The sequence below is a fragment of the Electrophorus electricus genome, chromosome 26, assembly GCF_013358815.1.
Source record: "Electrophorus electricus isolate fEleEle1 chromosome 26, fEleEle1.pri, whole genome shotgun sequence".
NCBI lineage: Eukaryota > Metazoa > Chordata > Actinopteri > Gymnotiformes > Gymnotidae > Electrophorus > Electrophorus electricus.
Window position 1 is genome coordinate 8,077,581 of NC_049560.1, and position 16,660 is coordinate 8,094,240.

The 16,660-nt window shown below is 40.0% G+C and overlaps 1 protein-coding gene across 5 annotated transcripts in view; it reads right to left on the bottom strand.

Moving 5' to 3' along the window:
- The window catches only part of sipa1l2 (signal-induced proliferation-associated 1 like 2), a 54,544-nt gene that overhangs the window by 1,594 nt on the left and 36,290 nt on the right, over positions 1–16,660 (bottom strand). For 3 of the 5 annotated variants that reach the window (XM_026996563.2, XM_026996572.2, XM_026996580.2), the window contains 11 exons: positions 15,804–16,028; positions 14,644–14,781; positions 13,085–13,179; positions 12,694–12,800; positions 10,509–10,927; positions 9,460–9,681; positions 7,953–8,079; positions 6,862–7,081; positions 5,446–5,577; positions 207–303; positions 14–95 (listed from right to left, as the gene is read on the bottom strand). In XM_026996563.2, the coding sequence (XP_026852364.2) occupies positions 14–95; positions 207–303; positions 5,446–5,577; positions 6,862–7,081; positions 7,953–8,079; positions 9,460–9,681; positions 10,509–10,927; positions 12,694–12,800; positions 13,085–13,179; positions 14,644–14,781; positions 15,804–16,028 (1,864 nt within the window). The remainder of the gene's footprint in view (positions 1–13; positions 96–206; positions 304–5,445; positions 5,578–6,861; positions 7,082–7,952; positions 8,080–9,459; positions 9,682–10,508; positions 10,928–12,693; positions 12,801–13,084; positions 13,180–14,643; positions 14,782–15,803; positions 16,029–16,660) is intronic. The other 2 variants (XM_026996595.2, XM_026996586.2) reach the window with 2 other exon arrangements.

Consider the following 16,660-nt stretch of genomic DNA (forward strand, 5'->3'; position numbering starts at 1 on the left):
GAGAGACTTTTACCTTCCTCAGGTCATTCTGGAGCTGCTTGAGAATGAGCTCAAGCTGATTCACTTTGCCTGTGAGTAGAGCTGGGGAGACATTCCTGTAGAGATGCAACAAGAAAATCAGTTCCAACCTTCACTTCTGCGCCTTTGTTACAGATTCCCAATGCACTGCTTGAGTGAGCAAGGTGCCCGAGGCAGCCCAGACTTACCCGGCCTCTGGGTCGGGATCGTCTTCGGTAGTTTGGTTCAGAACATGCGTTATGTGATCCTCATCACGCAGTGAACATAGAGACACTGCATTCTGGTCTGAAATATTAAAAAAATGAACTCAAAGCTCAGACTCAGCTGTAACGCATGTTGTTCCTCCTCCTCTTCTGGGTGACTTTAACAATGTTATTCCAAAGAAAACAAAACTAGGTCAACATTCAGAGACTGCAATTCCTTGTGTTACCAAGTTATATCTCACAATAGCATTCCTTGCTGTTTACAAAACAATGTTGAAAGTTACAGGTTATAATGCAAATTACAGTCATGTTATTTTTCTTTAGACCTAGCTGACTGACCTCTTTTTCTAACCACAACCTAAAATTAAAACAAAAAACATAGTGCCCTACAAATTAGACACCTGCATCTTGCAACCAGGTGCTGTAATACAGGAATGATGGAACTTAGCTTCAGACAGCAGATGGCAATTAAGGAATTACTCTCATTTTGTACTGCATGTAAAAGTGGTGAAATATTTTAAAAGATTTTACAGCCATGTATAGGCTCTCCATATATGAGTTTAGAATAACTAAAGAAGGGAAGCGTATTTAACATGGTCTTCCCAGCTGACTCAGACAGAAGTGTTAAATCTGTTAACCAGCTCCAGCACACAAAGCTGTTAATTGGATGGGGAGAGTAGCTAACACAACTTAATAAGAGTGAGAGCTTTCACACACTTTCAGGTGATCACAACAGCACACCGTGAGTCTCACATGTCACTAGGCATTAAGAGATTGAGAGCGCAGTGCAGATTTTACTTCTAATAAGACAGTATAGGATTAAAAAAAATTTGACACATTCTACAAAAAAAAAAAATAAATTATATATATATATATATATATATATAAATAATATAAATATATTAATATATATATAAATTTATATATAAATATATAAATAATAATATAATATATATACTGTATATAAAAAAATATTATCTTTTATATATATATACATATATATTTTCCCCTGGTATCTCAGCCAAATAACAATGCTTGCATTCGGCTTTTTGTAAGAGCAAGAGGTCTCACCCATTCCAACACCTCAAACTCCACCCCTCCCTTTTCATGTCATTTCATTAACAAGGTCTCACAGGAAGGTGTGGAAATTTTAATTGTAGGTTATTGCTCTGAACAAAGCAAATTATCAGTGCTCTGAACAAAGCAAATGTGAAAATCCGAATGGCAGTAATTTCACCAGCTCCTTTCAGGGGCTTCATCCTCAGGTTAGCTTCGAATTCCATCACATGAAATTCTGGTTTACTAGTCAATCATTTCAAGAAGTGCAGCTCAATCTGGATATTTAATCTGCGCTCATCACTACTTTTAATGGACTTTAGCAACAAATCAGTAGGATGCACCAATCCGTCCAGGGATTAAACTAGAATTTACATTTTTGCACTAAACAGTTTTACATTTACACTGTGAATCCTGTTTAGATTTCACTAATTTCACTACAATAGAATCACAACTACAGAATTTGCTGTTAAATTATTCAGTTGCATATATGTCACATTTAATTCTTGTCGTATATATTTATTTTTCTTTTTTAAATTAAGAGGAAATGTTACTCATGCTACTTTATGTTTAAAAGAATGATCCCAGTGAGTAGTGCACAGTAAGGTATACAGATATTAACTTGAAGAATGGAAAAGCACACTGGATTCTGAGTTATTGGTATTGGCTGATACTGTCTGTCATTATATGAAGTGGCTCTCACCAACTCCTTTATAGTCAAAGCTTGTTTAGCTTTTTACTTATGCGCATACTTCAGAAATAAATGATGGACCTAACAAACCTTGTTCTGCATCTATCGAGCATTTTCTATAGTCTTTACTGCCTTTAGTGCCTACCCAAAGAAAACCCCCAAAATCAAACATGCTGTAACAGCGAGCAGTGGCATGAGTCATTTCCCTAAGTGGTGTCTTGCTGGGTGTTGTGATAATGGATTTATTTCTCCACGCTCAAACTCAGCTCTCCTCTGCTAATTAGCACCTCAAAGAACAAGGAGATCTTAAGGAACTAACAGGACACGAACAGGAAGAGACAGAAAACTAGATGCATGCATGTGACCAAGTGTTAAAGAAAAAAATCTTTAAAAATGTACTTCAACTGCAAATATCCGGACTAAAAACCTGAGAGATGGTGCTTGAATCTTTGACTCTTGAATCTTGGTCAGATGCATATATAAGGATATAGCTCATGGTTCAAATATTTAAACAGTGTAAAAAAAATGCATTACGATGTGCATTATTTTGGGTAAAACACATAGATCCTAATCAGATATAAAAATTAATCTGCCCTACTAAAAGGATTTAAAATGTTCTAGTTATCAAAACTTTGGTTAAATACCAAACCATATTTATAAACAGTTCAATTAGTGGCCAATTTCAAAGCTCACCATTATATCTAATATTACAGAAAAGATTTCTTTATAGCAGCTTAACTCATACTGCATAACGATAACATGCATTAAATATTCCAGAGGATATAACTCTGAGGGCCCATTTGATACCATAGATAACAATATTCTACTAGAAAAACTAGAAAATGTTGTTTGCGTTAAAAGAAATGCAGTTAAAAGAAATGCATCCTCCTGTTTTTAATCCTGTCAGACTGACTGCTATCAGTTTGTAAATGGCAAATTATCTTGTTGTGTGGAAATGTGATGTTCAAGAGAGCTTTGTTCTAGGAACACTGCTTCTTTTCCTTACACACACTGCCAATGGATCAGTTATTCATAAACATTAGATGGACTTCCTTTGCTGTGTTATGTATCATTGTTAAAGTTGGCTGGAGATTTAAGGATAGCACTGAGTTTCAGGAGCCATCAGAAGCAGTAGTCTCCTTTCCTGGCAGTTTTATGGTCTCTAGTCAGGAAGAAATCACAAAAGTCCTTTCAACTGCACAGAGGAGCGAGGAGAGTACAGGAGACTATTCATATCTATTGCCTGTAGTGACTGTATTTTCTTCTTTCATCATATTTATGTCCATTGGACCAGAAGATTATTTTGAAAACATATTTGTCTGTCAGACAACTATGTACCAACAATCAAATTTAGACTGGCTCAAACACATGCTGGTTAAAAAAATCCAATTACTTTTAAAGCACAGTGATCAAAACAATGCTAAATAAGTCTCAATTAAGGCCAAACACTATCATTATAAACTCTTTGTCCAAACACTTTGTTATTATAAGTTACACGTCACATGCGGGAGCATAACCCATTGGTAAATATTTAATTAATTTACAATTTTCTGATTGGCTAGCACCAATCCATGGCTGCCAGGGGTTGCTAGGCAGCATCAAGCATTGCTGCACAGGTCCATTTAGCTCTAATCTATGGTGTTATTCTCAAAATTGTTTTCAATCTGCCTTTCGCAGGTTCAAAATAACTGACATAAATGTATAATTTCAAACTCCTGTTTCTTTTTTTCTTTTTGAGTTTTTCACATTTGATTTCACATGAGATACCACCACCCTGCTTGACCATACTGATACATTAAAGATGACAGGTCTGACACTGTACAGAAGGATCCTACACTGGTTGCTGTGTGGTGTACTGTGAGATTCCTAGTATGAATCCTGCACTTAATGAAACATGCCTTCCTAAACGAGAGGTGCTTTGAAATTTGTAAGTGCTAGTCTCATTTTTTTAGTTCCTATATGCATGCATAACAGGCACTGAGATTTAGTCCCTGTCTGTTCATGCACACTAGGCACTAAGATTAATCCCTGTGTATGCGTGCACACTAGGCATCAAGATTTAGTCCTTGTTTTTGTGTGCACACAAGGCATTGAGATTTTGTGTTGCCTGAAGGAGACAGTGGCTTATAGGTGGTATTTGGACACTTTGGTTCGATGAGAGGTGGTACTTGTCTGAGAACCACATTTTATTATACATAAAATCTTTCATGTATTTTTGTATGTATTTATATACGCTCACCAACCTCTATATTAGGTACACCTGTTCAAATGCTTGTTAATGCAAATATCTAAATCAGCCAAATCACATGGCAGCAGCTCAATGCATTTAAGCATGTAGATACGGTCAAGACGCCCTGCTGAAGTTCAAACCGAGCATCAGAACGGGGAAGAAAGGTGATTTAAGTGACTTTGAACGTGGCCTGGATGTTGGTGCTAGATAGCTGCAGTTCTCTGGTCAAAAATGCATCTTTAATGCCAGAGGTCAGCGATGAATAGTCAGACTTGTTCAAGATAATAGAAAGGCAACAGTAACTAAAATAACAACTTGGTACAACCAAGGAATGCAGAAGAGCATCTCTGAATGCGCAGAAGACCACATCACATCGGCTACAGCAGAAGACCAAACTATGTGCGACTCCTGTGAAGCCAAGAACAGGCAACTGAGGCTACAATTTGCACAGGCTCACCTGAGGCTACAATAGAAGACTGGAAATAGAAGATTGGAAAACCAATCCCTGGTCTGATGAGTTTCGATTTCTGCTGCAACATTTGGATGGTAAGGTCACAAATTGGTGTAAACAACATCACGGATCCACCCTCCCTTGTATCAACAGTTCAGACTGGTGGTGGTGGTGTAATGCTGTGGGGGATATTTTCTTGGCACAATTTGTGCTCCTTAACACCAGATGAACATAGTTTAAAAACTGCCTACCTGAGTATGGTTGTCCATCTGTTTATGACCACAGTGTACCCATTTTCTGACGGCTACTTCCTTCAGGAAAATGCGCCATGTCACGAAGCTCAAATAGTCTCAAACTGGTTTCTTGAACGTGACAATGAGTTCAGTGTACTCAAACAGTGGTGAAAGGGGACAGTTGCATCATGGACGTGCAGCCGACAAACCGGCAGCAAATGCGTGATGCCTTCATGTCAATATGGACCAAAATCTCTAAGGAATGTTTCTAGCACCTTGTTAAATTTATGCCAAGAAGAATTAAGGCAGTTCTGAAGGCAAAAGGGAGTCCCACCCGATACTAGCAAGGTATACCTTATACAGTGACTGGTGAGTGCATATACCAAACAGCTACAATGCAATTCCACAACATAATCTCTTAATTTTAACTTTTGCTCTTTAGTGCAATTGTACCATCAGTTTCAGACCGCACTTTACTTCAGAGTACAGTGGAAATATTCACCCTCACAGAAGCAACGGCAACTGGAACTAAGACACTAGATGAAGCAAATGAGGAGACACACCCTCGAAGGTACGTGCGGCGTCCAGAAGATGGGCCCAGTCTAGGTCAGAGGTCGCGTCTGGCAGGGACATGGGCACACCCTCTACCATCTTGGGCTTGTCCACCAGAGAGCCATCAGAGAACCACAGCTCATCTTAATAAACAGCACACAAAATATGAGCAAAATTCAGGGTTACAGCTCAATTCTTCATTTCACAGTCAAACCCATAGTGTTAACCCAGATAAAGTCTCTGCCTATAGACAGATCTAAGTTGAACTCAAAGAAAGTCTCAAGCATGGGAAAGGCTACGCTTTGTTTCTCACTATAAAAATGCAAATGTATTCAGTTTAATTCATTCACATTACTGTGTTTACATTTTTTGAGATAGATATGTTTTATAAAGTTAACAGAGGAGGCTAATTGGAATGCCACACTGCTCTGGTGAGAGAATACCACACTACTCTGGTGAGAGATTAACACACTACTCTGGTGATCTCCATGGCCCAGTGTCAATGGGTCTTTATTCTGCACTTGCCACCAATGCTTCCTAACCAAAATGTGCACCTAAGTAGGGAAATCAAGTGTTGTGATGAATGACTGAAACAGTAATCTCCAAGTGTCATGCTTGGTATTTTTGTTTGGTCTATCTGGCAGAAGGGCATTTGCAAATTACTATGATACATCTGTAAAATGTATGATTAAATTGAGATATCCAGTATGGTGATTAAAGAGACCATTAAGGATACTGAACCTGATATTTCTATATCTTAGGCAAGTGACTGCAGTAGTGTGAGGCCTTCTAATAAACAAAGCATGTGTAAACATTGTGTTCTAATAAACACCACATGTGTATCCTCTAACCAATCAGCTAAGCCAATGAGCATCCACCATTCCTGATTACAGACAACCTCACCTTGGACACAGAGACACAACACAGACCATGAACAACTAGCTCCAGATCAGGGCTGTGTGCTGCCATTTACAAAGGATCGGTTCAGATGGCGCTCTGTTTGTGAGGGTGGATATACTGGAAGCCAACGGCAAAGATAACCTTCTCGTTACTTCCTTACTTTGTCTGAAGCCTGACCACAGCTAAGACTTCTTTGTTTGACAGAGACCGGAGGAAGGACACTGGTTCCAATATTCCATTTTGAGCTACCACATGCTGAGCTGTATTCTCATTCAATGGGTGCCATTATGGTTGTACAACTTTTTAAGCGCCGCATTTTGATTTGGCCATTAGTTCATTTCTTACATCACAGGTAAAGTTGAGATGCACCTAGAGATTATGTGGGGAGTGTTTGGATACCACCTTTAACAAAGCTGTGAGTGGGAGCCTTCTTAAATAGTGGCATGGGGACATCACAGGTCAACTCCAAAAGAAATCCACTAACTGGATACAACAGATGCATAGAGACTAACGTGATGGAGCCTTACTCTTACGTTGGCTGGCTGCATGGCTGAGGCCTGCAGGTAGTGGCAGGGTGCTGTGGTAAGGCAGGGCAGTGCTGAACAAAATATCGTTGGGCACAGCCTGCTCTAGGATGGAGCTCCGGGAGCTGGCAAGGGACAGACCCCTCCGGTGACTACTGCACAGACTTTCATCTGACAGTGTCCGGTACAGAATTCGACGGGGAGACTGACCCACAGCTGGGATCTAGCAGAAAGAAAAATGGATGGACAAAAGAAAAAAAAAAAAAAAACAGAAATAGTGAAATAGTGGAACCAAACAGCAGAAGCAAACATGAGAAAGCAGAAACATTATAACATTATATTATATTATATTATATTATATTATATTATATCATTGCAGTGATCTTAGAGAGTGAGATGGAATATAAGCATACAGAAAGAACTGGCTTGCAGTGCATAGAAACAGTGAAAATGTGGGCAACTGTAGAAGCTGATATCTGTCTGTAAAGCATCACTGAGTTTGAGAAAGGCCCTATATAAATGTAACTAATAATAATAATAATAATAATAATAATAATAATTATTATTATTATTATTATTCAGCTGAGGACAACATCTGAAACACTCATCACAACACGAAACCAAAATAGAGAGAACATATGAAACAGAACACAAAAACAAACAAAAAGCCACATGCAATGCCAATACCATCTAACGGAGGCTACAGGCAGAGTGGGGGTTAGGCAGAGTACCGTCACATTGTACCGGATCAGTTTAGACAAATTATTCGGATTGCATTTAAACATTAGACTAGTGCGAATAGGTTGACACAATATTTGGTGGTGATTAAATTCTTAAGATGTGACAGCATATACATTAATGTAACATGGACCAATCCACTGCTTTCAAATGTTAAATTGCACCCATAGTGAGGTAGTCACACATTCACACAATTATGACGGCACCTTACGCTGTTACAGTGCAGTGTATGTCAGCTATTATTAGCAGAAGAAAGCGGCATGGACTGTAAAACCACTATGTGCAGATCAGACATGGAAAATGGGGAAAGAGAGAAACTTAGAAAAGAAAGAACGAAAGAAAAAAAATGGCACAACCTTGGCATGGTGAAGCTGAGCAGGAGGACCGGCGGGCAGCAGCATCTGGAGGAAGTCCTGCTTAGAGAGAGTCCGGAGCTTCTCTTTACCATGAACCAGCTGAGATGCATCTGTCAAATGCAATCGCCTGAGACGAAGAAAGATGGTGGGGGTTGAGGGGGGAGAGAGAGAGAACAAGAATACAGCATTAATAGTACTATAGTAATGCACAGCAGTAATAGAACTACAGTAATACTATAGTAGCTGAATGCACATTAGAAAAATGCTACAGTAGGGGCACAGCAGTCATTCACCTGCTATTTAGCAAAACAACTACTGATTTAAATACATTGTTGTTCACACTGCCTCCTAACCATCTGGTTAAAAAGATCCGTTGCCTTCAGAAAAGTGTTGTTATTTCTGATTGCCAAACTGTTAGAATAGCTCTTGTGCACACACAGACTGTCCAGTGTCCACAGAACAACAGGGACAATGACAAGGGACGATGACTCAGTGACTGAGGAATGTATCGGCGCTTCCTTTAGGGCATATGATGCAGAAATCTCACAGATGCAAATGGCATAAGCAGTGAAAAACCAGGCAGGGACTTGTCTACCCTAACACTGTATCTGTTATCATACAGTAACACTGTATTTGTTATTACACAGTAATGGTCTGTTATCATACACTAACACTATATTTGTTATCAAACCATAACACTGTATCTGTTACTTCAAGTTCGGTTTATTTGTCACATACATATTCATACACAGTATAACTCGCAGTGAAATGGTTTGTTATCATACACTAACACTATATTTTACAAAGTACATAAAATTTCCGTTACAAGTCACTATTTAATCTGACACTAGTTAGTTACCGCATGTATCAGGACTTCCAGTGCATTTGTACGAGCCAGTCATTTCTCTAACTGGTAAAATACCAGGCTACAACATAGCAAGCCTGTGAGGCTTCTATGAGGATTCTAGAATCACTTGGAAAATAAGAAGTGGCAGGTGCTAAGTAGTTTCTCTCTGGACTCTGTCAAACAGAGATAATGACGTGTCCGTTGACATTCATCACTGCTGATATGCTGCTGGCAAAAATGCATTTTAGATCTGGAGGTCACTAACAAAGACCCTGTGGCTTTGTCTGGCTCGTCAACCACCTAAATGAAACATGGAAGTCGCATAATGAAACTAGGAAAGTGGGTTTTACATGCATGGGTTTCAAACCTTAGTACTTGCTTTGAACCCACTGCTTAACACTATTACCCGTTACAGATGTTTAGCACTATAGCTTAAAGGAGACGTTTGACAAAATAAGCCCATGGAAATGAACAATGAACTGGATCAATGGCCAAGTATTAGTATGCTGATAACCAATCATTAGGCTGATGCAATTTCCACTATGTAAAATAGTCAATATTTCTGTTTTTCCATTCTTCCATTGTTAACATTAGCATTTTGATGACACCTTTTACATTGCTGATGCTACAAGGATTGTACGGCACTACTAAAGGTCTTACTCGGTATCACTAAGAGGCTCCTGCTCCTCCAATAAACTGCCATCCCCTGCTTTCTTCCAGGCAGTCGGATGCTTCCTGTCTTGTGATTTGCAGCTGTAAGCGTGCTTTTCCCCTCCTCTTCCAGCAGTGCTGCTGGTCGGCAAGATCCTGCAGGCTTTGAATTCTGTGGAGCTGCTGTTCTTCAAGCCACGTTCAGAAGGGCTTCCAGAGTGACGAGAGCCACTAAGACAAAAGAAAAACGGATCACGCAACCAGTTAAAGGAGCGATAAATGTTACTACTAAAAAGTAGCAAACCACATTTATGAAAGTTTTTTTTTTTTTTCTATGAAGTGCAGCCCACATGAAATGAAGAATCAAAGCACTTTGCAGTCTTCAAATTAGCCAGTTTATGTTCCAGAGAACATGACTGAGTTAGTACAGAATCTCTGAAATCATCCAAGCCACTAGGTGTCAGGGTCAATGCTGTTTCAGAATATGAAGAATCATTGGGAAAAACAACTTTATTTACTATTTCATGCTTCCTAGTCACTTTTATTTGTTGAAATGAATCAGTTAATTAATTCATTTATTTATGGTTCTTTTTTCATAGTTTTTCTCCCATAGATATACATCTTAATTATTATCCCTAAAACCAACTTTTTTCCCCACCTCACAGCTAAATGCCCTTCAACAACTCTCCATAGCCAAATGCCTGTTGAACACAGTTACCCTCAGAAAAATATCCCTCAGCCTCAACTAAACCACAACCAAATCCCTCAACTTAAACATTCCCACAGCCAATTGCCCCACTTCAAACAAACACCCTAAATGACAAGTACTCCCACAATCCCACAAATTAATCTCCAACATAAATATACAGAAATGTCTAATGCTCAATCTCAATCCCTTCACAACAATTACAGCAAAAAACCCCACACAGAATTCCTCAAAGACCTCCACAACCAAAACATCCATCTTACTCTCAAATAACTGAACTGCAAAGTTGAAAATCAAATTCTCAGAATAACGTTTGAGAGGCCATCAATCATTCCGCTCCTCTTTACCGTACCTGGATAAAGAGGAGATCTCACTCAGATCCCCGGTGCTTCCACCATTAGCATGTTCCGCTGCTGACTCTGGGGCGTGGCCCTGTACCAAGAAGACTTTCTCCTCGTTTCTCTCCCTCTCTTCCACCTCCTGATAGTCCAGGGGCCATGGGAGCCTAGCCTCTCCCCTCCCATCTCTCAGCAGCTTCTGAGAAGCCCCTGCCACAGGGAGGGGCAGGGGAGGGGCCGGTGGCGCGCAAGGCGTGGTGTCAATGCCACTGTCTGTGGAGGCTCCTTTAATGTAGGTGAGGCCCAGAGGCTCGGGGTCCACGGGGTCTCCTGAGTCGAAGAATTTGTCGTCGCTGCAGCTGGAAGCGTTACTGGAAAGCGTGTTGCTGCTAGACTGGCTGGAACAGTGGCTGTGGCAGGTCTTCCCTCGGGTCTATAACACACAATTACAAGAATCCTCCTGTTATGAGACACAGTCGTTATTTTAAAACTTAACAAAAGTAAAAGTAAACAAATAAGTACAATGAATAATCGGAGATGCAGCTTGCTGAGTTCTACAACTGACATTCAGCATAACATGAAACTGAAAATGCAGTTTGTGCATGTCTGATAAATAGTTAAAATGCTGTTAAATGAGGAGACAAACAGACAGACAGACAGACAAGGTGGGAGCCTCAAGTGCTTTTATCCATTTATAAACACTACCAGCCTAATAGAAAGAAATGGATTATTCTGTTACACTGCAGTTAACATCTAAGCCCTTTCAAATGAGTTTTAAAAAGTTATGTTGATAATTTAACATTTAACAGATTCAACATTTTTACACTTTCATTTAAAGTAAAAGTTGAATTTGAAACCAATCCAGTAAGAGTAATTTTGCCAACAACTCTCAGAGTTTTATTGAAAATAATATAGTGAGAGTAAAAACACAACAGTAATTACCAGATGTAAGCAGCACCAACTAGGGTTAGGTATAGTTTCTAACCCTAGGGGCAAATAAATAAATGTGAAATAAACATGACAGCTACAGTGAGCAACAAGTAGAGGGAGGTTCAGTAATTTCGCAGATCAGGTTGATTTTTATTGTCTTTGTCTTGTCATTTTCTTGGTCTTTTTGCTTCTGTAAATATGGGGCCTGCTGTGACCTGCTACTGCACACCACATGAAGAAAAACATGTTTATTAAAAACATGTGATTATTTATTAAAATCAGTGGGTAGTTGTTCAGTGAAGGAAGGTGCATCAAAAATCATTAAAAAGATTTCCCTGTCAGTTTTATTTTCATGATCTTTGATCTGTTTCACTCGTAAATCTATGACAGGGAATACTAAAAAAAACTCCCTTGGTGCAACATGCTTCTTTCCTTTGTAGTTAGTCACTTGTGTGGTAAGTTGCTTCAGGCCAAGGGTGTGATGAGAAGATGTTAGGTGTCGAATGTAGGGTAAATAATGTTTTATGTAAAGGGTTACACTTCCAGAAAACAATAACAACAACAACAAAAACAACCAAAACCACCAAACCACTACTTCTATAACCTATGCCACAGTCGGCCCCTGAGCCCAGTGCCCAGTGGGATCAAGGTTTTCTTAGAATGGAGTTCCTCTGTGCAGTACGCCACCTCTTGGGGGATCAAATGGCTAGATGTGACATAATGACCCATCTGTTGCCATGTCATCAACCGGTCCACCCCTCTCCCAGGCCCCCAGCTGTCAAACCCATGACCACCTAGAAATGTGATGCATCTGTAATGGTAGCTAAAGCTACATTCCACATTAATTAGATCATTGCTCCCTACAGCCATGTACACACACAGACATATGCAGACACATACAAACATGTATTTCAGTGCAGGCAATACATGCACGAGCCATGAGACCTAACAGAGGCTTTTGCTCTAGTACACAGGGTGTGTATTTATAAGATGGTAATGAACCCAGAGGCAACAGGAATATGGGTCAACAACACAAACAAGTCAATCTACACTGGAATTTTTACCACAGCACCCAATACTATTCCAACACTATTACATACACATTTATGAAATTGGCAAACAAATCAAACAGAGGACCAGCTGTACAAGGACCATACTAATACCACTGGCAAACCCGTGGGAGTTTGTCTTGCCTGTGGAAGTTCGACTCACCCGTAGGAATTTGACTCATCCATGGGAATTTGTCTCACCCGTGGGAATTTGACTCACCCGTGGTAGTTTGCTGGGCCAATCCTGTCCTGCCTGCCTCTGCTTGCCACTCTGCAGGATCTTACAGGATGGTATGTGCCACTTGGCTTCTGGAACACAAGGTGACCCTGAAAAACCTTTTTAATCTTACATGATATACGAAATATTAATTTGATTTCCTCTTGTCTTTAGTTAGAGGAGTATAGTTCTTAGAGGAGTATAGTCCCTAGAGAAGTAAAGTTTTTAGAGGAGTATAGTCCCTAGAGGAGTATAGTCCCTAGAGTATAGTCCCTAGAGGAGTATAGTCCCTAGAGGAGTATGGTCCCTAGAGGAGCATAGTCCCTAGAGGAGCATAGTCCCTAGAGGAGCATAGTCCCTAGAGGAGTATAGTCCCTAGAGGAGCGTATCTTACCGGCAGACCTGGTGCGTTCTAGTCTGGGTTCCCTCTCTCTGTGGTCCTCTGCCTCCTTCTCTTCCTCTTGGTTCTGAAGACCAGCTGACTGGCATCTACACAGCACATACCAACAGTGCTTAACCATTACTCACTTACTTAGCTGCATAAACTCAGTACAGCATTTTATATTTTAATTACTACAAATGACTGAATAAAAAAAATCATAGATAATTACATAGTGCATTTCCCCAGTTTTAAATGTCTTGCATCTACGGTTCTAAAATTTCTGTTGAACTCAGTTTTGCTCTTTAGATTAATTTCTTCACTATAATTTTGACATTTGGATTTTCGCACCTGTTAACCTGGGTATGTACCTTTACATTTAGTAGCATTTAGCTCATGCTTTTATCAAAGCAACTTACACAACTTGAGCAATTGAGGGTTAAGGGTCTTGCTCAGGGGGCCCAACAGTGGCAACATGGTAGTGATGGGGAGTGAACTGACAACCTTCTGATTATTAGTTAAGTACCTTAACCACTGAGCTGAGTGACACAAAGAGTTGCTTGCTAGCATTGTTCAGAAGCCTGAAGTGAATTAGGATTAACTAATATTACAAACTAGACCCATTAAATTATTAAGAAACAAGAAATATGGGTTAACATATTAAATCCACTGCAGAGCTGTAGGATATGTAGGAAGCTGGTGCTCCATTATATTATATTTAGGTTTATAGTACAGTGTTTGCCAGTTTCCTTTTCGATAATGGTAACTAGATGGTCTTCAGAGGTAATAGAGTATAGTAGATGACAGCTAAATAAGAGTAGTAGATGACAGCTAAATAAGAGTAGTAGATGACAGCTAAATAAGAGTAGTAGATGACAGCTAAATAAGAGTAGGAGATGACAGCTAAATAAGAGTAGTAGATGACAGCTAAATAAGAGTAGTAGATGACAGCCATTTAGATTGTAGTAGATTATAGCTACTTAATGTGTAGTAGATTACAGCTATTTAAAGTGTAGTAGATGACAGCTATTTAAAGTGTAGTAGATGACAGCTATTTAAAGTGTAGTAGATGACAGCTATTTAAAGTGTAGTAGATTACAGCTATTTAGATTGTAGTAAATTACAGCTATTTAAAGTGTAGTAGATGACAGCTATTTAAAGTGTAGTAGATTACATCTATGTTACAATAGTGTCTGTTGTTCCACACTGATCCACTGTTAGCTCCCACTACCCAAATGCTCTTCTGAAGATGAATAAAAACGATAAAATTGGCCCAGGTCTTAGAAGGGCAAAATATGCCACCGTAGGTAAGGCCTGAGACCCAGTCTGGGGAGGGGTGTGGGGTTAATGTCTTCCTCAGTGTCTGAACATCTGAGAGGGCATTACTGAACTGCTCCTGGAAAACTGGGGCCATTCAGTCCCAGCCTGTGCAGGACAGGCTGACCGCACAACATAACGTATCTATGACTTTAGCTTCTTTTGTCTTTGCATATTCTAATTGATTCCATTGTAAAGTAATTGTTCACATGGTTCTGGAGACACTGCTATGGCCTATACTGTTTTGGTGGAATTACCCATCATAGGCAGTCTTCTGGTTCCATGTGCCACTGGGCCCTGGGTCACTAGATGTAGACTGGTTACTGGGGGATCTACAGTAGGGATGGCTAGGGTTCCCAGCTGAGCTCTGGACCAGTTCAAAGTCTTGCAATATTCTGTACAGACAAACAAAAATGAGGTAATCTAGGTTGATCAAGTCGATCTAATGCAGATGAGACCACATTTTATATCATACACATTATAATTTCCTGGTGAAACAGGAAATGCTCTTAAAAGATTCTGCTCTTAAAAGATTCTCTTTCTTTTTTAAAAAAGCAGGTAATGTATGGCGCTACTGACACCAAAGTCATGGGTTTGATTCCCAGGGACGTCATACTGATAAACATGTACGTCGCTATGGGTGAGAACATCTGCCTAATGCTGTTAATATAAATGTACACACACATGTAAATATAAATGCATACATGCATGTAAGATGCTCTTACAGCACCTGATAATGACTAATCCAATAAGCTCCCAGTCTTCAAAACACAGACAGGAGAAAAAAACAAGAAAAGAAAAAAAGATGCAGAGACCATGTGCCTCATACAGTGAACACATTCTCAGCTCTCTTCCCGTTTCTTAATACTGAATGCGTCATGGTTACCAACCCCATTCTGCTCTGGATTTTTCAAACCAATAAACAGATCAGTCCAAGTGTGGCAGAATAATCAAAATTATGAATTCTGTGCATGAAAATGCCAACACCTGAAATGATGTGGCTCCTCCCACATGGCATAAAACTAATGAGAAACATCTGCTGCTGTAATCAAGATACCAGTGTGAACACCAGCACGGTCAGCACCCAGCCAAAAGATATTAGAACATCGTACAGCTCTGTATGCTCTTGAAATTCCTCCAGATCTTAATAGAAAGTCTAAGCAGGTGGAAATAGTTTAGTCTTGGCGAGTAATTAAGAGTATAACTTTGAGAATAAGGGTGTGTTTAAGATGAAGAGCGCAAAAAAATCTTCCCAAGCAGAGATTCTCTTCCTTTCAGCACTCTGTCTCTAGGCTTTTAAAATACTTTTTGGCTCCATCTCTTAGCGCCATCTTTCTCTGTGCCCGGAACACACCTACTGCCAAGGCTACTGACCTTGGGAGAAGAGGGAGTATAGAGGTGGGAATGCTCGTTCTACCTAGAGCCATCCTGGAACTTCTTATCGAAGGAGGTGCTCCGGGAGATGGCGGCCTGGGTGTAGTGGAGCAGCTGCTGGCCAGGGTGAGGCCCCTCAGGAGCCTGTGCGGGTGGCGTCTGGGAATGGGCTAAGCTCTGGGGCACATGCATCATGCGCTGCCAGCTAGGCCCAGTGCCAAATGTTTTGTACTCCAGCACAGGGAAGCGGTACAGCTCTGAGGAGGCCCTAGTAGAAAGAAGATCAGAGCTCAGATCAGAACACAGATCAGAGCTCAGATCAGAGCTCAGAGCTCAGATCAGAGAAATGGCCTTAAGTTAAAGTTCTTTTTTTGTTGGTTTTTTTTTTTTTACAGATACACATAGTTAAAGATCTGCCTATTCACATCAGATTACTGAAAAATTGTAATTAAACAGCACGACAATGAAGTGGCCACATTTCAAAACCAAATTTTCAAGCACATATACAATTTGAAGTGGTTGTCGACACACTTCTCAGCTGTCATCCCCATTTAAGACATGCAATTATTTAATAACAAACACATGATTATGTTACCAATTAAACATAAAAGTTGAGGAGTAATACCCCCCCCCCAAAAAAAAGCAGCTAACTTCAGCAGATCAGACAGAACAAAGAGACCAGTAACATTGTTGAACCCTCTCAGAGAATGTCTTGCCTATGTGATCCTGTGAGGTGTGAGAAGGGAAACACTTTACTTCCTGTTACTTTGATATCCATCATTACTGGTTAACAGTTGATTAAATGAAAAGGCCAAATGGCCTTCCACTGCAAAAGCTTGTGTGTTATTCATCTACTGTTGAGTGTCCATGCAAATTTGGTAGGGGCACTAAATATTTGGC